The sequence below is a fragment of the Candoia aspera genome, chromosome 4, assembly GCF_035149785.1.
Source record: "Candoia aspera isolate rCanAsp1 chromosome 4, rCanAsp1.hap2, whole genome shotgun sequence".
Lineage (NCBI taxonomy): Eukaryota > Metazoa > Chordata > Lepidosauria > Squamata > Boidae > Candoia > Candoia aspera.
In genome coordinates, this window is record NC_086156.1 from 91,098,055 (window position 1) to 91,119,157 (window position 21,103).

A 21,103-nucleotide genomic window follows, 5' to 3' on the forward strand; every position below is an offset into this window, starting at 1 on the left:
GAGTTAAAAAAGATGGGAATAATAATAATAATATTAATAATAATAATAATAATTATTATTATTATAATACCTTGTCACCACACATGGAGGATAATTTTTAGCTGATTTGTCTATTGTTCTGCTCCTACCAGTTTTATTGTGACTGTTTTATTTTCCAACATGTTACATTGAATTGTTAGGGTGCTGCAATTCAATTTTAAGGAGTGGCATGCAAAATTGTAAAGTAAGTAAATAAATGAAGGGTGCCTCATTGGGGAGGGAGATCAGACAGTTAGGAAAAACTTCCATTTCAGCAGCTGCCCTGCTAAATTTGTGGAAAGCAACAGGGAAATGCAGCACTTAATATGCTTGCTGACGAAATGCAGAACAATATCTAACTAGATAAAGGGTCTTTGCTAAACATTGAAAGATCGATTTAAAGAAGCAGAACAAACCAGTTTTATAAACTTATTTCAAACCTAAAAGCTTGGATACAGCAACCTTTATGTCCTTATTCCTCATGCTGTAGATCACTGGGTTCATCATGGGTGGAACCACTGAGTATATGACAGCAAACACCATATTGGTTTGTGAGGAGACATGAGGTATTGGTCTCAAGTACACAAGCATCCCAGTGAACAGGAACATTGAGAAAACAATGAGATGAGGAATGCATGTGGAAAAAGCCTTTTGTCTTCCTTTGGATGAGGGCATTCGAAACACTGTTATGAAGATCTGCACATAAGTCACAACTACAAACAGAAAGCAGCCAAATTCTATGGTAAAGCTTAAAATAAGAAATACATGTTCAACTTGATATAAATTAGAGCATGAAATTTTTAGCAGCTGTGGAAGCTCACAGAAAAACTGGTCAACTACATTGGAACAGAAAGTCATGGCAAAGGTTGTGCCAGTGTGCAAGATGGCATGAAGAAGTCCACTGAGCCATGCACTTCCTGCCATCTGGATGCAGGATGCTTTGTTCATAATTACCTCATATCTGAGGGGATTACAGATGGCAATGTATCGGTCATGAGCCATGACCGTGAGAAGAGCATAATCTGAAGATGCAAAGAGGAGGAAGAGAGAAACTTGAAAGACACAACCAACGTATGAAATCAACCTGGTGTTCCTGAGGGAATTTGACATGGATTTGGGTATGGTGACAGAAACAGATCCAAGATCAGTAATGGCTAAGTTCATGAGGAAAAAGTACATGGGGGTATGAAGTCGGTGATCAAGAATGACTACAGAAATAATGATGAAGTTTCCTGAAATGGCAGCTAAGTAGAAAAACAGAAATACAACAAATTGTGAAATCTGCATTTCACGGACATCCGAGAACTCCAACAGCAGAAATTCTGTCATAGAAGTTTGGTTGGACATGTCTTTCATTACTCAGTTTGAAATTATAGTATAGTCTCTGAAGAGTAAAAAGAAGAAGAAAAAAAAAACAGGAAGAAATAGAAAAGCTTTTTTCATCTTAACTTATTTAGATATTTGAACCTTTTTCACATGCACTAGAAAATTATCTGAACACTCATAGTTCAAAGATAAAATAAATGTTCCTCATCCTCATTCATGCCCTCTATTAGAATTTACTTATCCTGGCACTTACTGATCCCTGAAGGAGCCAGTGGAGCTTTTAAGAATTGCAAGACTGTAATCCAGTGTCTGTTTTCTCTCTGAATTGGGAGTTCTGTCTTTGACTTATATATTGCAGAAACCAAAGAATTGCAGCTATAATAAACATTTTATGGGAACATCATTTCCAATCCATCCTTTCTGATTTTGTATTTGGATTTATGCCACTGCATCCCATTAACAATTGTGACAGAATGGTGAACAACAACAAAATTAGAAAATGATGATGATGATGATGAGTATCATTACAACAATAGCAACAGTAATGGTTGTTGATGGTTATGACAATGATAAAATATACTCAATTTGTTTGTGTGCGTGTGTGTTTTAATTATGCTCATCATCATAAAAAATTATTACATCTTCCAAATGTGGAGATTATAATAGAGTCCTTACAACTCTGTGCAATAAGTCAGTGTTGATAAAACTATATAACATTTGGGAAAAGACTGAGAGGGAAGGATTGTTACTCCTCTAATATTTCTGATGAGTCTAGGGCTTATGTTTGTAACTACTAGGATACCCCATAACAATCTTTCTTACAAAAGACATGAGAAGGAGTAAAGAAAAATAAATTGTGAATGAAATGGCATATTAGAAAACTGATGAGACAGTTTAAAAATACTTACTACTTTATTTCTGTGTATTGATCTAAAATCTTCAGTCTAAAATGTGCACAAACATATTAGAACTGTAATTCCATCTCCTATTTCTGAGCCAGGCACAGCAGCATGCAATATATCACTGGAAAAAGAGGGGGATTTATTAATGTCTCTTTAGAGATTAGTGCTCTCAAGAGTCAAACACAGTTGATCAGAAGAACTGGAAATGTAGCTTCACATCAAACTTTTAAGTGATGGTAGGTAAGCTGTGCTTAGATACAAGACAACATAGATTTATGCAGGCTGGCAAAAAATATGTCACTCATTGTCTCATCTCTGATGATTTTTTGGATGATCAGAGTGGTATATCTGCATGTTTCTGTTTTCATGCAGCATGTAGAGAATAGTGAACTCTCGTTGTTTTTCTGCCTATTTAGTCCATAGTCTCTCCCACAATATTGACCTGACTACAATATAAAGGGTTTCTTGTACCTGAATGGAATGTTTATCAGCCAAATGGACCAGTATAACACATGACCAAAAGTTAACTGGTTGGGTCTAAAGCCAGTTTTCTCCTTGGCCAGAAGAAAAATCCTGTGAAGATTATTCCAGGAAGCTAATAGATCAAATCTCTTGGATTCATTCAAATTTTAACTTCAGCTGGGCAGATCCTTTGCTTATCATATGGGAAGAGTTTGAGCCTGTCAATATATAAGACGTGGATCTCAAAGCATTTAGTTCTACCACCAGTATGTTAAATCCTTGCTCCTGAAGGCTTCCTTGGAAGTGATAAATACTGTAGCTTGTGACAAGCAGTAACTAATTCATCCTTGGTTGACGGGACTGTCCGAGTTGCCTAGAAAATGGTGGTGGTATACCCCTTTTTCAGAAGCATTGCTAGGCCCAGCAGCGTTGAATATTTTTTACCTGTCTCCAACCTCCCCTTTTTGTAGAAGGTTTTGAGAAGGTAGTAGTGAGGGTGAAGATTAGGCTTAAAGTTTTGCCCTCTTTGGGTAAGCACATTATCAGGACCCTTTTCAATCAGGCTTTAGGTCCATGTACAGAACTGGGATGACACTGATCACATTTGTGAATGACCGCTCCAGGAACCAGGGTAGGGGATGTATAACATAGGGTCCAGCAGGGTCTCCCAGAGGCATTTGATCCAATAATCATAGTATATTTCTTGAGTGAGTGGCACTTTAGTGTGATGGTTGTCGTAGTTCTTGTGGGGCCTGTTACAATCTGTGTTGGTAAGATAGAGAGGTCTGTGTTGGTAGAATAGAGAAGTCTGAGGTCCCTACTATATGAACCTTGGCACACTACTACTCCTATTTAGCATTTCTATGAGGCAGCTGGGTGAAGTAATCTGTTGAAACTGATTCAAGTATGATTAGTATATAGATTATGTAAATTAAACCTAGCCCTATATCTCAACCTTGGGTTAGCAAGCTCCCAGTAACTGGAGGCTGTAAGTTTTGGGATCGGGAGAAACAGGCTGAGGCTCACCTCTTGCAAGACTGAGTGGCCCTACTTTCAAGGACCTCCTGATCACAAGGATTTACCATGATTAGTTCTCAACAGGGCTGTACTTCTCCCAGTAGCATGCACTGTTATTTGTTATTCTCCTGAGCTCCTACTCAGCTATGGCCAGGAAGATCTTTGCACAAATCTACCTTATGTACCAATTAATCTTTTCTTGGATCAGGAAGCCCTTTTCACAGCCATTCATATCCTAGTCACTTTATGTTTAGACTATTGCAATATATTTTACGCAGGCTTATCTTTGAAGACCACATGGAAGCTACCATTGGTCCAAAATGTGGCCATACCAGCAATTAGGGGGGTTTCTTGCTTTGCCCATGTAATATGCCTGTTCACATGACCTGTACTAGTTACCCCTGGATTCTGGGTGCAGTTCAAGGTGTTGGTTTCCACACATATTGCCTGACATGCCTTTAGACCTGGTTACTGTTAGGACTACCTTTCTCCTGTTATTTCTGCCCAAGCAGTAAGAAAAGTTGGAACACTCTAAAACCCAACTCTAAACCCTTGTTATTCTGTGGGATCTAGCAGGCATGCCTACTTTGTAGTTCTGCCTGCACTGTGGAACAGTGTCCCTCCTCTTTGAAAAGTCGGAACTTTCTGGGTTTTCATAAAGCTATGAAAACTGGGCTTTACAAGCAGGCCCTAGGGTGGGATGATTCCTTGGTAGTCTATCCTGATAGCTTAATGCATTTGAAATGGCTATGCTCCACAAGGAATGGCTGCAGTATCTATTATTCCTGCTTTTCTTTTTTCTGTTGAAATAGCAAAAAGATAGATAAAAAGAAAAAAAAAAGAAATGACCTCAAACCAAGAAGTCTTGAAAGAGCAACTTTAATGTCATTGTTTCTCATGGTATAGATTAATGGATTAATCATGCATGGAATAATGGAATAAAGTCAACATGATGTGGATTGTCAGGGAGTGAGTTTGGTGCAGTGGTTAAGGTGCCGGCCTAGTACCCTGAAACCTGTGAGTTCTAGTCCTGGCTTAGGCATGGAATTCAGCTGTGTGACTTTGGGCAAGTCACTCTCTCAGCCCTAGGAAGGAGGAAATGTAAACCACTTCTGAAATCTTGTCAAGAAAACAGCTAGAACTAGTCCAGGCAGTTGACAAGGTTCAGACATGGTTGAACAGCAAAAAACAAAACAAAACAAAACCTGTGATATAAGGAAGCTGACTCCAACCATGTTTCCTAAGGAATATGATGCTTGGATACTATAAGGGTAGACAAATTATCATTCATGCATCACACTTGTAAGGAAGCATGGTATGAGGCTGTATCACACAAAACAAAATAAGTTGCATGACAAATTAAGCCACTCCAGTTAGTTTCTATGAATCTCTGCAGGTTTATTTGATTAAAACTTCAACCCGGGAAAAATTCCAATTCAGAAACATATTTCTCTACATATTCAACACATTATTACTAATAACTCACATATTGAGCAATAATTATTGGTTTAATTAATATATTTACCATAATGTGGAAACTGCTTAGACATCAAAGCAGTCTACAGATATTAATAAATAATACTAAATTGTCAAATATCAAAACACTAATAAAAAGTAATGGTGAGCAGATAATTTTTAATAACTTTCTTATTTGTCCAGCAAAGCATTTCTGATTTATTAGGAAGTCCACAAAAGTAATCATACAATTTTGTAAATATTTCTCATATGGAAACTGTAAATAGAAATTGCAGCATTCAGCTTTAAAAAAACCAAAAACCCTAATTTAGATTACTTTCAAATTCATTTCACCAATCCTTTCTCTTAATATATACAGTTTCATGTTTCTTCATACATTTGTGTTTGAAATATATAAGGATTCATTCAGTCCAATATTTAGTATCACTTAGTTCTAATTTTGTATCTTTCCTTTAAGTCTTATTATCAGAGTGGTTGTTCTGAAGATTATCTCTGAGGCTTAAACATCAAGCAAAAAGACAGACATTTTAGTAAAAGTATCTTAACGGAGAGAACAGATTGGTCTACTGGTTAAGGCTCTAGATTAGAAGCTGGGAGTCCGTGAGTCATAGACCTCCCTTATGCCAGAAAGCCACTTGGTTGATTTTGGGCCAGATGCTTTCACATAGCCCTAGAGAAAAGGTACTGGCGAACTACTTTTGAAAATGTTGCTACAGAAATTGTGCAGATTTGTTCTTGGTCTCACCTGGAGTCTGGGTCACAACAAAAATCTTAATAGAGATGGTCTAAATCACATAAATGAACAAACAACCGTTCTAAAGTAAGGGAATATGCATGAAAATGGGAAGTGGTTACAGAAGTTTTGTACTCTATGTATGGTTTTGCTCTTTCTGGTTGATTTTTTTTTTTTTTTAAGGTAAATGAACATTTCACACTTCTTTAAAATGAAATAATCTCAGACCAACAAATCTTGAAAGAGCAGCTTTGATCTTCTTGTTTCTCATGCTATAGATTAATGGATTAAACATGGATGGAATAATGGAATACATAATTGTAATTATGAAGTCAGGATGTGATGGACTGTCAGATATGGACCTTAGGTAAGCAAAGCAAGCAGTAAACAAAAATAGGGAGAAGACAATAAGGTGTGGTAGACAAGTGGAAAAGGCCTTTTTCCTTCCGTGAACAGAAGGAATTCTCAATACAGCAGAGAAGACGTGCACATAAGTAACAATAACAAAGACAAAACAACCAATTGCTAATGTAGAACTGAACATTACCATTCCAATTTCAGCTCCATATAAACCAGAGCAGGCAATCTTAAGTAAATATGGAACTTCACAGTAGAACTGATTGATAATATTAGAGCAGAAAGGAATAGTGAATGTTGCAGTAGTGTGAAATATAGCATTGAGAACGCTGGCAGTCCAGCAACTGCCAACCATTTTGGTGCAGGCCTTCCTGTTCATTATCATTTCATATTGTAATGGATAACAAATGGCAATATATCGATCATATGCCATGACAGTAAGGAGGGAAACATCACAGGTCAGGAAGAAGAAAAAGAATAAAACCTGAGCAACACATCCAGAATAGGAAATATACCTACTATTGGTAATAAAATTTAAAACAACTTTAGGGATAATGACTGAAACTGAACCAATGTCCTGCATGGCTAAATTCATCATGAAGAAGTACATGGGAGTGTGAAGGTGGTGGTCAAAGACAACAGCAGTGATGATGAGGAGGTTCCCAGTTACTGTCATTAAATAAAGTATCAGGAAAAAAGATAAGTAAATGATTTGTACCTCCCCAAGTTTTGAGAAATCCAAGAGAAGAAACACAATTGTGTCATTATCCATTCTTAATTGTGCCATGCTTAAAGGAAAGAGGGGACGTGGTGGTGCTGAGGGTTAAACCGCTGAGCTGCTGAGCTTGCCAATCGGTAGGTCGGCGATTCAAATCCGCTTGACAGGGTGATCTCCCGTTGCTAGTCCCAGCTCCTGCCAACCTAGCAGTTTGAAAACATGCAAATGTGAGTAGATTAATAGGTACCACTTCAGCGGGCAGGTAACGGCGTTCCATGTAGTCATGCCGGCCACATGACCACGGAAGTGTCTACGGACAAAAGCCGGCTCTTTGGCTTTGAAACGGAGATGAGCACCACCCCTATAATCAAACACGACTGGACTTAATGACAAGGGAAACCTAAAGGAATAAGGAACAGTTAATCAATTTCCTATTAAGGACGGTTTGGGTGTTTTGAACAATAACTGATCGACCTTCACTGACCATTACATTAAATCTTGATCATCCAACATTCGGAGTAACCACACTGCATCTTGATCTGTCAATTACGTTACTTATTTTAATTTCAGTGTGGTACGTTTTAGGCCTTAAGGCATTATTTTGTATCTTGGACTTGGAGATATTTGAGAATTCATTTTAGAATTTAAGGTATTTCTTTGGTACTCATAAAGTCTGACCAGATTCAAATGTTTTGGTTTAATTGTTGAGTTGATGAGAGAGAAATTGATTCAGATGAAAGCATCCAAATTCAATCAAGTCCCTTCAGTTTGAAGTGATGGAGATACTAGAGCCACTTTGGAAAAGTCAAAGCTTATTAATCCTTTAAATTGAATAAATGACTCAAGTCAATCTAGATAGTGACTTTGGCTTAGAAAGGGAATGAAAATGCCTTTGAAGAAAAAGTCCACAGTGAATATTTACAATAAGGTTTTAAGGACATATTAAAAATGAAAATGCGGACATAAAAAGAAATAACCTGAACATAGATTAATGAAGATAAGGTAACCCTCAAAAACGTAGCTGATCCTTAGACTTTAACCTCAGTGGATTTCTCTCAGTCAAGAGAGGGAAAGCTTCGGCTGAGCAAGTAAAGACAATTTGTACAGAAATGGGGTGGGGGCCTGTGGAGGGGAAACGATAGTGAAAGGTCTTGTTGGTTGCTTGGTCAACATAAGACGTATTGAGTCTAATGCTGTTTACATTCACCTCTCCTCTTAAATAAAACCGCTTGAAGAATAATTCTTCTATAAGCACCTGCCACTTATATTATAGTGTGCATAATCTGATAGGATAATCTGTGTTGGGTTTGTAATTGCAAGGGAAAGAGAATAAAAGACTGTTGCAAACATTTAATGGGAAAAAGGGAGCAGTAATGGGAAAATTCAAAATAAAGTAAATGAATCACTCACCATCTTTACCCATCTTCATCCATTTTCCTGCAGTCATCAGCGAGCTTTTAAGTTCTGCAGCCAGCACTGATATTTCATCCAAGTACACAAGCTATTTCCCCAGAGATTTAAAAAAAGAAAAATGTCTCCATTGGAAGTATAAAAAAATCACTGTGGAGTGAAGTTGTTTGTTTATTTTAAACTCCTTCAGTTATTAGAGTTTCTAAAGTCCTAGATTATTCTAATTGGGCTGGGAGTGGGAGGAAGTAATTTGCAGGCAGGATAATGGAAAAGGTTTATGAAAACAGATGAACACTAAATATGACCCTGTCAGTTTTCATGTTATGGAAATCTAAAATGCCTCAACTCAGAGGAATTTTGTTGCTATTCGTGCAGGATATTGTACAGTTGTCTTTAGAAATAAGGTGCTATGAATTCTTCCTCAACTAATGACAGAGGATGAGGACATAAGGTTTTCTGAGTTCATTGCTGTAAATGTAATCCCTAAGAATATTTCTCAGTCCTCTTCAAACAAATTCCTTGTATTATCCTGAAAATCTGGGGTTAGCAAACTTTTTTTTTTACTGAATAGAAGCCGTCTTTGAAAGGTGGGAGTCAGAATGGAAAAATTAATCATGCAAATTCAATTGAAGTATGCTTTGTTTATTAGTGATTTGACACATACACACACACACATATACATATACATATATATTTTCCATCTTTTGCAAGAGGTTTGCAGTGTTGGTGCTCCCTACAAGAAAATACCAGGAAATTGTGTTGCTGTTCCACCATTCTTGTGTAATAATTGATTTCAGAGTGTGGTTTATAGATTCAAAGGAAGAAGAAACATATACCTAGTTCTCCAATCATGTTTGGAGGTTGTGTGATTGATTATGTTTCATCAAGTCCGTTCATATTCGCTCTTAGTAAAAATGCAGATAGATGTTTTCTAGGGTGATCGATCCCTAACCTGCTCCTTCAGGTGTCAGAGCTAATTGAGTACATCCTTCCTGTTGCTGGTCATTCTCTTCTTCTGCTTCCTTCCACTTTCTCCAGCACTATAGAATTCTCCAGAAAGCCACGTCTTTGCATAATGTGTCCAAAATATGATAATCTGAGCCCAGTCACTTGTGCCTAAACTAAGAACTCTCAGCTGATTTTTTTCAGTGATGCAATGTTTGTTTTTCTCCAGACTATGAGGTGGCCAGGCAGGGCTATAATCAAAAACCACTCTTTATTAATGCAACTATTTAGAATAATAAGTCCACATGATTAATGAAGTGGGCTGATTCTGATTAAGCCCATCTGGGCAACAGCGGGAGAATCAGCAAGGTTGCAGGCAAAGGCTGTGGCAGGACTGCTAGGCAGGATTCACTGACTGGAAGTGTAGAGCTAGGTGAATCTAGGACACGTGGCAAGGCCGGAACTTGGGATGAGTGTCTGTGGTCTGAAACACCGCTCGAACTGAGCTGACACTTGGAGGCTAGGCAAGAGCAAGCTGTGCTAGGCTTGGCACTGGAGGCAAGGCTGAACTGAACTGGATATTCCAGGCTAGACTGGACACCGGAAGCAACACTGTACTGGGCTGTAGACTCATGGCAAGCCTGAGAACGCAATACAATACTCGGCTGGACTGGAGACCTGGTACTAGGCTGGGAACTTGGTGAATGACTGGGCTCTAGACTCTGGACTAGATTGAGAGCTGGGAAGACAACTGGACTGGACAGCTGATCCTGGCCAAGGCTGATGACCTGGAGCACAACAAGATGAGCCTGAAGTTCCTGGACAAGACATGGCACTTAAAGCATGACTAGACTGGACTGGAGTTCCTGGGCAAGGCTGGAAGCTAGAAGCATGATGAACATGGACTGGAGATTCTGGGCAGGTCTGTGAGCTAGGAGTACAATGAAACTGGACTGGAAGTCCTGAACTAGGCTCAGAGCTTGGAGCAAGGCCAGGAACACAAATAGAATGTGTGGCAGCAACTGGACATGAGGCTCAAGTTACTAGAATTGGCTGGGAAAGTATCTTCTGTGACAGCGTGAGCAGGATTCAGGTCCTCCATGATTGGAAAAGCAGGCACTGATTCCCCTCCAGCTACAGAGGAGGTTTCCAGCATGGGTAAGGACTCTTCTGCTGAGGCTGTGAGCTGAAAGGATTGGTTGTCTCCGGCAGCTTGCTCTTCGCACATCTGCCTTTTATGCTGATCCCTTCTGTGCCTTTTCTCTCCAGCAGCCAATTGGCCTGCTTTCTGATTCACATACTTTTCTGTACATTTTTCCGGTGCACTGATTGGAGGATTCAAATCCTCCTCCAAAGCCTGGCCAATCAGCGTCTGTAACTGCTCCCATGCTGCTGTGTCACTTCTGGGTTTTGCTTTCCAAGATTCTGCCTGTTAAGTTTCTATTCCCCCTTCTGATTTCAGAAAGAGGTTCATTTTCTGAGTCAGAAGCCAGCTGAAACATCACTGTTTTCTTGGCTATCCATGGTATTCTCAGATTTCTTCTCCAACATTAAAGTGGAAAGAAAAATGTCAGTACTCCTTCTATCGTGCTCTTCCAAGTCCATACTTGTTACATGAAGTTCACAGGGAAAACCATTGCCTGCACATTTCTGATCTTTGCAGGTGTAGACACATCACAGCATCTGAATAAGTTTTTCAAGCCTTTCATTGCTACTTTACCAAGTACTAGTTTATGGTATATTTCTTGATTGATGAATCCTGCACTGTTGATAGCTTTTCCTTTTTCGGATCAACTATTTACCACTTCAGCATTTTCACCGTCACTGCTAAACCTGGTTGCTGTGCATGTTGCCATTGATTTGGTACTATTTATATTTAAACATCATCTTTTCTTTTCTTTTCTGTTTTACTATACTCATTGACCTGCATTATTAGAGGTTGCAGATCATCTGCAGTTTTGGCTACCAGGGTAGTGACCTCAGCATAGTGCTGGTTATTGAAGATTCTTCCTACAGTTTTAAAGCCATACTTCTTTTCCATATTCCCTCAACATATATTACAAAAAGAAATCTGTTACCTATCAATTTTGAAAAATGATTTATTTAATTAATAAAAAAATGACAGAATATAGTTCGCTTTTGCATAGATTTCATAATAGTTTTAACAAAAGTGTGTTTAAAATATGAGTAATTTGTTATATCATTAAATGAATATGTGGCATATTTATGTGATTTACATCAATATGGTATGTTAATTCTTGGGGGTTGTTTGCTTCTTCATTATTTCTGTTCATTTTTATTTTGCCTCTTAATAAGTAATTAATTTGTTGGATGTATGTATATAATTGCCTTTTTGAAATTCTCTTTTTGTATATGGATTTCTCTATATTTATTTATTTCTTTTTTAAATAAATAAAATGAGAGAGACAGAAAGAGTGAGAGTGGGAGAGAGAAGCAGGCAGGTAGAAGGAATAAGTTCCTCTAACCAACCTGATTTTATTGTTATGCTTTTAATAAAGCCGTATGGATTAGATCCTGACCTTGGCTTCATCTCAAAAGAATTACATTTGGAGGACAAAGGCAAGGGACTTGTTACATATTATTGTACCAGGTTTTCTCTATTTCCCTTTAAAAATCTTTCAAAAATGACCCATTTGGTGATGTTTTAATGAGGCCTGAGATCATGTTTACTTAGAAATATGATGCACTAATATTACTGGGAAGACAAACTACCATTCATGCATCTCAAGTGCAGGGAAAGATGGCCTGATACTATATTCACACATCACAAAATAAGTTGAATGATAGATTAAACCACCCCAGCAAGTTGTCTACAAAGGTCTGTATGACCCCTTTACCCTAGTCTTTACCACACTTGTTGTTTCTCTGAATTAAAATGTCATCCTTCCGTTACTGCTAACACTAACACTTGAAATCTTAGTTACAGGTTGTTTCCAAATTCTCATTTTAGTACCTGTACAAAATTTACTCAGAATATGAAATGGATGAGCAATCACCAAACATGATTACAAATCTAATGGAGAATAGCAGAAGATCAACTGGAGGGGTTTAATGTGTCATTCCTATTAAAGACTTCGAAGAAGTTGAGATGTCATTGAAGAACTCCATATATTCCCTAACTGTATTTTCTTGAACAAGCCAGAAATATGCCAAGGTAAATACTGCAGATAAGTAAACTACTTAAATCCTCTTCAAGCCAAATTTGATTTTTTTCTTCTTTTTTTTAAGAGACTGATTTAATAGAAGAAGACAAACTTTTCTCATAATGGGTGGGTTGGACAGGTTTATTTGATGCTTCAAAAAGTCGTAATTATGTTGATTCATAAACTTACGAATTAACACCTCAATAACGAGGGATGGTGAACAGTTCATGTTTAATTAGTTTCTCATTTGTCCAGCCATATGTTTAAGATTTATTAGGAACTCAGCATCAATATTCAGAACCTTTTTTAAACATCTCTCCTATGGAATTCTCAAATAAAATTTATCATATATTTTCCCCTAAGGCAAATAAAGAGTATTATGTACTGTCAAATACATTTAATCAATGCTTTCTCATAATAAATACATTGTTTACAGATTTTCTATATTACATCTCTACTGGAAATTCAAAAGTTCCATTCAATTCAGTAGTCCATATCCATTAATTCTAATGACATATCTGTTAGCTAGCTCTTTTTCACAGAGCTTCTGTTGTAATAATTATCTCTGAAGCTGAAACATCAGGCAAAATATATAAATTCATTCAAGGTATTCTAACGGAGAGAATCAGTGTGGTCTAGTGGTTAAATCAAAGGAATTTGAGAAAAAGAGTCTTGGCCTTGCCCTACCCTGCTGGGTATCTTTGCAGCAAACTTTTTCTCTTAGCCATTTCTAAAATGTTGGCAAGAAAATTGCACAGACATGTCCCTATAGTCTTCGAGAATCAGAGCTGGCTCAATACACCATAATAACCTCCATCTTGACACAGATGAGCCGAATCTCATAAAGGAATAAAATGAAATTTCCAAATTAATGTACTGGAAACTTCGATATGATTACATAAGTATTTATACTCTATGTCTGCTTTTTTACTTTCCTGTTGAAATTCAGAAATAGGAGGACACACAGCTTATTCTCCTTCAAAAGCAAAACTTCTGACCAAAAATTCTAGAAAGAGAAGTTTTGATATCTTTGTTTCTCATGCTGTAGATGAATGGATTCAATACAGGTGGTATAATGGAATACAATATTGTTATAATGAAGTCAAAGTATGATGGATTGTCAGCTACAGGCTTTAGGTAACCAAAGCAACCAGTAAACATGAATATGGAGAAGACAATGAGGTGTGGCAGGCAAGTAGAGAAGGCCTTTTCCCTTCCTTGGACCGAAGGAATTCTCAGTACAGCAGAGAAGACGTGCACGTAAGTGACAATGACAAAGGCAAAACAACCAATTCCCAGTGTAACACTGAAGATTAGAACTCCAATTTTAGTTACATATAAATCAGAACAGGCCATCTGAAGTAGAAATGGGATTTCACAGAAGAATTGGTTGATAATATTAGAGCAGAAAGGAGTAATAAAAGTGACAATAGTGTGTAATGAAGCATTGAGAAGGCTGGATGTCCATACACTACCCACCATTTTCATGCAAGCCTTCCTGTTCATTATCATTTCATACTGTAGAGGATTACAAATGGCAACATACCGATCATAGGCCATGACTGTAAGGAGGGAAATATCACAGCCTGTGAAGAAGAGGAAGAAGAGGACTTGGGCAACACATCCAGAATGAGAAATAGTCCTTATATTCATAAGTGAATTAAAAATAGCTTTGGGAATAAAGACTGAAACTGAACCAATGTCTTGCATGGCTAAATTCATCAGGAAGAAGTACATGGGGGTGTGAAGGTGGTGGTGAGAAACAACAGCAGAGATGATGACAAGGTTCCCTGTTACCGTCACTAAAAACAGTGTCAGTAGTAAAGCCATGTGCATAACCTGTATCTCCCTAATCTTTGAGAATTCCCAGAGAAGAAACTCAGATGTGTCATTATCCATTCTTAATAATTGCACCCTAGAAGAAAAAAGAAAAGGAAGTGTTAATATTTTTTCTGTTCAATACTGTTTGGAGTGAATTGGAGAGTACTGGATAAGCATTTAGTGAACATTATATGAAAATTGGTTCTCCACATTTATTAAAATGTTCTGAACTCTTAGATGACTCACCCCACTTTCTGCAAACCCAGCTCTGGAACCTCATCTCTCTCTATTGGGCAGTCAAAGTCCAGTACGGGTTATCAGAAATAACAACATAAATGTTACAAATTATATCTGTTGCACCCAATCTGAATCCCTCCTGTCCATTTAAATGAATCCCCCTATTTCCTTTCTTCAAATAATCAAAGTTCATCCCCACGTTAAAAAGAATTAAATATTACCAGAAATAAACATCAACATCCAGTCCAAATCAAGGAGTTGTTAAATATCCCTCCCAAAACACAACCTTATTTTAACATTATTTTGACCCTGATCAAATAAACCAATGCTGCATTCTTTCTTTTTTCTGCAAACTGTCTTTAAATTCATCAAAGAAAATTGTAGCATCTGCTTTCTTGCAAACATTTTGTCTCTTCTCTCAAAGTTCTTGTCATCAATTTTGTCAAGCCCCCTTTGTACTTCCATCATGGAAACTCCAGCAAATCACTCTTGTAAATCCAGTTTAAGGAAGTAATCCAGATCACTCATCTGATCTGTTGTTTTAATCTCTTCTTCTTTTCATTTTTTAAGTCATCATGTTTCATTTGGAAGCCCATCATTTCCATCTCTTTCTAATAAACTACAATTTTTAATTCCACCTATAAGTCAGTTTCAGTTTTATTGAGTGGGGCTTGTTCAATAGCACCGTCTGATTCTACTATTAAATAGATAGTAGACATCTAGTTAAATAGATCAAATGTTTCTTTTAAGGCAGCCATCTGGTGTCCAATCTTCAAAGTCATGTAACTGGTTTCAGAGTGTAACAAAAAGAATTTCCCCATGGGAAGGGATCCTTTCAATCAAATTCAAAGTCTTAAATCAGGTCCATCTGAGCCCTTAATCCATTTAAAACTTTCTAAAACCAACAATAATTGTCCTTTTGCTGTATATTCCAAAAAAATAAAAACTTTTGATTTTTTTGAATAAAAAAAAAAAGGATTGAAGGAATCTTACTCGTTGATTTCACCAAAATTTGCCAGTCTGAAGGTTCTTGATCTTTAAAGAAAAACAAAGGAGAAATTATTAAGTTTAAGTGATTAAGAGTTGAGCCCAGTCCAATTCAGAGTCCATATAGGCAAGATTAGTCACTGTAAGCACAATGGAATCCAGCAACACTAAACTAATCAGAAGCCGAATTAAAAACACAGTTCCTGCCATCCGTTTGCAAAATGAACGGCAGATTCAGAGTACATGTGGGTAATCTGACAATCTCTCCAGAGAGATTTCAGTTGCCCAATTCCTTTATTCAGGCGCTATTACGGCCACAATGTGTCCCTCTCTTTTAGAAAATCAGTTTGCCATTATGGCTCACCCACCCTCCTTCCCTCCTTCCATCTCTCTTTGTCTTTTTTTCAAACTGTTTCTTCATCTTTAACTGCCACGATTCAGGCAGGTATAATATGCTATCGTTATTTGTTGAAATGAATTCAATGTACCGTAATGCACAAATTGTTATATTCATAGAACAGGCTTTGAATTTTCACAGGAATAACTCTAGAGTTTTGTTAGCCCAACTCAGAATTACCAACTCTTCTCAACTCCTTTATTTGTCACAGAAATATTGTATTTGTGTCAGGATTAGCCACATATAATTATTTTAACAAGTATAGATGGAGATAATTGTTTTTTTTTCATTATTTTTTAAAGCCATTATTTTAAAGTTTCTTGATAAATGGCCCACAATGAACTGCAAAATTTGAATTATATCTTTTTTTTTTTTTTATCCTTTGAATGATTTTCACATTTCTAGCTTGTTCTACCTGAAATGAGGATTGTGAAGAATGTTTTCAAATACGGTCATTAAACTGTATTTGACAACTTAATTTGAATTAAGAACTCTATCAATAAGGTCACCTTGTTTAGAAAGTGAACAAAAATATATTCAAAGAGTCCATTTTAAATACTGGCATAGCCCAAATTTTCAAAGATATAGTAAAAGTGAAACTGAGGGCATATGTATGGTGATTAAAGGAAAATAACTTGAAATTAAATTACAGAAAGCCATAGTAAACCTTCATACTGAGTCAAATCTGTCTTTAACCTGAAGAAGTAAAGTTTCTCTATAGGCAGCTAAAGCTTACAATCTATATTTTGTTGGAATTGTAGTTGAAAAGGAAAGGGAAGACTTATGACTGTTTATAGGAAGCAAGGGAGAGTTAATGAAGGGATAATTCAAAATACAAAATCTGAATGACTCACCACCTTTATCCAAGTTTATTCATGCCGATTTCTCTATATTTTTCTTACTGTCCTTCTGTAACCTTCAGTAAGTTATTAAGCTGTGCTGCATTTCCAAGATATTTTATCATTTTTTTCTTGCCATTTCCCCAAAGATCTTTTTTATAAACCCTGTCTCCATTGATAGTATAAAAAAGCTACTGTGGAATGGATTAAAAAAAATAGCAACAAAAAGTCCTTAAATCATTACCCAAGTTTCTTTATTATTATAATGAGGGGAAGAGAGAGAGAGAGGGAGAGAGGGAGAGAGGGAGAGAGAATGTGCAGGCTGAATAATGAATAAAACATGATTAGCAGTAAATCTGACTTTATTAGTTTTTAGGTAATGAAAATCTAAGCTGTCTCTATTTTATAAGCTTTTAATTTTAGATTAAGGATACTGTGTTATCAACTCCTTCTATTATTTATTTAGGTTTTATGTGGTCGGAGGCTCAACTTAGAAACTCAGATGTATCATTATCCATTCTTAATAAGAAGAAAAAGGAAAAAGCATTGTTAAAAAATTTCCTATTCAATACTGTTTGGAGTGATTTGGAGAGTACCAGATAAGCATTTACTAAACGTTATATTAAAACTTGGCTCTCCACATTTATTAAAACATTCTGAACAATACCATTCTGTAATTGTGTTTGCTTAAAGTTCAATATGATGACTCTTAGATGACTCACCCCAGTTCTGCAAACCCACCTCTAGAACTCATCTCTCTCTATTAAACAGCCAACATGCAGTAAGGGTTCTCAGAAATAGCAACATAAGGAAGCCATCTGGTGCCCTCTAGTTTCCAAATTTCAGAGTTGTGTAACTGGTTTCAGAGTGTAACAAAAACAATTTTCCCCTGGGAAGGGATCCTTTCAATCAAATTCAAAGTCTTAAATCAAGTCCATCTGAGCCCTTAATCCATTTAAAACTTTATAAAACCAACAGGAATCATCCTTTTGCTGTATATTCCAAAAAAAAAAAAAAAACTTTTGAATTTAATTAAACTTAAAAAAAAAAAAAAAAGGATTGAAGGAATCTTACCCGGTGATTTCACCAAAATTTGCCAGTCTGAAGTTTCTTGATCTTTAAAGAAAGACAAAGGGGAAAATATTAATTTTAAGTGATTAAGATGTGAGCCTAGTCGAACTCAGAGTCCATATAGGCAAGATTAGTGGCTGTAAGCGCAATGGAATCCTGCAACACCGAGCTAATCTGAAGCCGAATGCAAAAACACCGTTCCTGCCTTCTGCTTGAAAAAATGAACAGCAGTTTCAGAGTACATGTGGGTAAGCTGACAATCTTTCTTGAGCTCCAGAGAGATTTCAGTAGCCCAGATCCTGTCTTCAGGGCTATTACGGCCACAATGTGTTTCTCTCTTTTAGAAAATCATTTCGCCATTATGGCTCACCCACCCTCCCTCCCTCCCTCCATCTCTCTTTGTCTTTTTCTTCAAACTGTTTCTTCATCATTTACTGGCACAATTCAGTCAGGTATAATATGCTATTGTTATTTGTTGAAATGAATTCAACGTAACATAATGCACAAATTGTTATATTCATAGAACAGGCTTTGAATTTTTAAAGGAATAACTCTAGAGTTATGTATTTGAGTTTTGTTAGCCCAACTCAGAATTGCCAACTCTGCTCAACTCCTTTCTTTAAATGTTATAGAGATATCTTATTTGTGTCAGGATTAGCCACATTTAAATATTTTGGCAAATGTAGATTGAGATAATTGTTTTTGTTTCATTATTTTTAAGTCATCATTTTCTTGATAAATGGCCCACAATGCACTGCAGTATTGGAATTATAGTGGTTTTTTTAATCCTTTGAATGACCTTCTCATCTCTATCATTGTAAAGATGCTTTCAAATAAGAGCATTCAATTCTATCTGACAACTCAGTTTGAATTAAGTACTATGTCAGTATGATAATGTTGTTTAGAAAGTGAACAAAAATATATTCAAAGAGTCCATTTAAAATACTGACATAGCCCTAGGTTTTAACAGTATATTAAAAATGAACCTGGGGGCATATTTGTGGTGATTAAAGGAAAATAATGAGATACCTTCACTCTCAGCCAAATCTCAGTCTTTAACGTGAAGAAGTGAGGTTTCTCTATAGGCAGCTAACACTTATGTTATATTCTGTATTTTGTTGGAATTGTAATTAGAAAGGGAAGGAAAGACTTCTGACTGTTTATAGGAAGCTAGGGAGAGTTAATGGATGGATAATTCAAAATAAAAATCAGTGAATGACTCACCATCTTTATCCATGTTTATTCATGCAGATTCTTTTATTTTTTTCTTACTGTCCTATAGCCATCAGTAAGAGATTATGCTGTGCTGCATTTCCAAGATACTTTATCTATTTTTTCTTGCCATTTCCCCAAAGATCAAAAAAAAAAAAAAACTGTCTCCATTGATAGTATAAAAAAATACTGTGGAGTGGATTAAAAAAAAAGTGTAGCAATAAAAAGTCCTTAAATCATTGCCCAAGTATCTTTATTATTTTAATGAAGGAGAGAAAGAGAGAGAAACAGAATTTGAAGGTCAATAATGAAAAAAATTGATGAGCAGTAAATCTGACTTTATCAGTGTTTAAATAATAAAAATCTAGGCTGTCTCAATTGTATAATCTTTTATTTTTAGATTAAGGATAGTGTGTTATCAACTCCTTCTATCATTTATTTAGGTTTTATAGGCTATGAGGTTCAACTTTAGCATAATTACTCTTACTGAATATTCAGAAAATGTTGTTGCTATTCATGCAGCATATTGTACAGTTGTCCTTAGAAAATAATATGCTTTAGATTCTTCTTTTAATACTGAGATGATGGTGACATGCATGTGTCTTTATTATTATAATGTGGGGAGGTGGAGGAGACAGAGAGGGAGAGAGGACTAATAGTGATATGAAGCTGTATTCTGAGTTCTTGTGATATAAGTAATCCCTAAAAAGACTTCTCAGCCCTTTCAAACATGTTTGGTGTGTATTATCTTGAAAATCAAAGATTGAAAAATATAATATGGGTAGGAGCTGTTACCAGCCATCTTTTGGAGAGATGGCAATCACGATGGGAGGACTGAGCATGAAAATATAATGGCATCCTACTATGCTTGCAGGTGATAGAATATCTTCATCTGACTATCAGTCTGTCTACCTGTCTATCTCTTATGGTTCAAGAAATGCTTTGCGGAGTCTGTCTTCACATTACAAAATGTCAGGAAATTGTGCTGCAAACCGAACATTTGTATGAAATTGTTATTTTTTGTTAGGCCTAGTTGACTTCAGCAGAATAAGAAACATAGGTTTAGTTTTCCCACAAATATTGAACTGTCTCCCAAACTGAAGAAATATGAAGGAAGCCTATTAGATCTGTATCAAAAATTTCAACAGATCTTAGACAGTTACTGATTTATTGAATTCCACTGCATTTATATAGTATCAAAATCAGTAAAACATGCTTCCTTGGTGATGCAGTGGGAATAGTGCTTCATTAAAATACTTTGGCCACATAATGAGAAGGCAGGACACCCTGGAGAACAGGATGATGCTAGGGAAAGTGGAGGACAGAAGGAAGAGGGGCCGACCAAGGGCAAGATGGATAGATGATATTCTAAAGGTGATGGACTCGTCCTTGAGGGAGCTGGGGGTGGTGACGACTGACAGGAAGCTCTCGTGTGGCCTGGTCCATGAAGTCACGAAGAGTTGGAAGTAACTGAATGTATAAACAACAAAAAACATACATGGTTTTGAAATGTGCTAAAGTTGTTCTGTTCTGGGAAGGAGTACTTGGATATCTTACTTGATTTGAGATTTTTTCTTTAATCTTTACAGACATCCATATTATTTTGAACTATGTATTTAATACAGGGAAACTGACAGCTGCCTAGAAGAAATAGATGCTCTGAACTCTTCTTACCATCAAGAAACTATGACTTCAACCTAGGAAATATACATTTATGATCCCAGTTACCTTATGAACTGATGACATGATGTTACTTGAGAGTGGGCCACAGATGCAGTTTACGGATGGACAGTTTCAATGAAATATGGTAATCTTTTATTGAAACTGAAGTTTAAAACATTATATATATATATATATATATAGTACATGTACACACACAAACACACATTTCTTTGCCTTTCTAATCTTTCTCTATCTTATTCTACTTATTTAGTTAATTAAAGGCATTTTAACATGTATTCAAGACATTTTGGGGTAGTCTGCTTTCCTTCTTATTTAGATGCTATTTTCC

The 21,103-nt window shown here is 36.5% G+C and overlaps 3 protein-coding genes across 3 annotated transcripts; all 3 read right to left on the minus strand.

The window, feature by feature from the left end:
- Positions 1-447: 447 nt before the first annotated feature.
- LOC134497321 (olfactory receptor 14A16-like) lies at positions 448-1,365 on the minus strand. Its single transcript, XM_063302987.1, has one exon. The coding sequence runs from the start codon at positions 1,363-1,365 to the stop codon at positions 448-450; it is 918 nt and encodes a 305-aa protein (XP_063159057.1).
- A 4,765-nt stretch (positions 1,366-6,130) lies between these two features.
- LOC134496587 (olfactory receptor 14A16-like) lies at positions 6,131-7,063 on the minus strand. The gene has a single exon (XM_063302305.1). The coding sequence runs from the start codon at positions 7,061-7,063 to the stop codon at positions 6,131-6,133; it is 933 nt and encodes a 310-aa protein (XP_063158375.1).
- A 6,443-nt stretch (positions 7,064-13,506) lies between these two features.
- On the minus strand, positions 13,507-14,427 carry LOC134496588 (olfactory receptor 14I1-like). Its single transcript, XM_063302306.1, has one exon. It carries the CDS (start codon positions 14,425-14,427, stop codon positions 13,507-13,509), a length of 921 nt encoding a protein of 306 aa, XP_063158376.1.
- Positions 14,428-21,103: the final 6,676 nt, after the last annotated feature.

What these genes read in the sequence shown, in the direction of transcription:
- LOC134496587 (XM_063302305.1), bottom strand. Translation starts at nt 7,063, where the DNA reads ATGGATAATGACACAATTGTGTTTCTTCTCTTGGATTTCTCAAAACTT.
- LOC134497321 (XM_063302987.1), bottom strand. Translation starts at nt 1,365, where the DNA reads ATGTCCAACCAAACTTCTATGACAGAATTTCTGCTGTTGGAGTTCTCG.
- LOC134496588 (XM_063302306.1), bottom strand. Translation starts at nt 14,427, where the DNA reads ATGGATAATGACACATCTGAGTTTCTTCTCTGGGAATTCTCAAAGATT.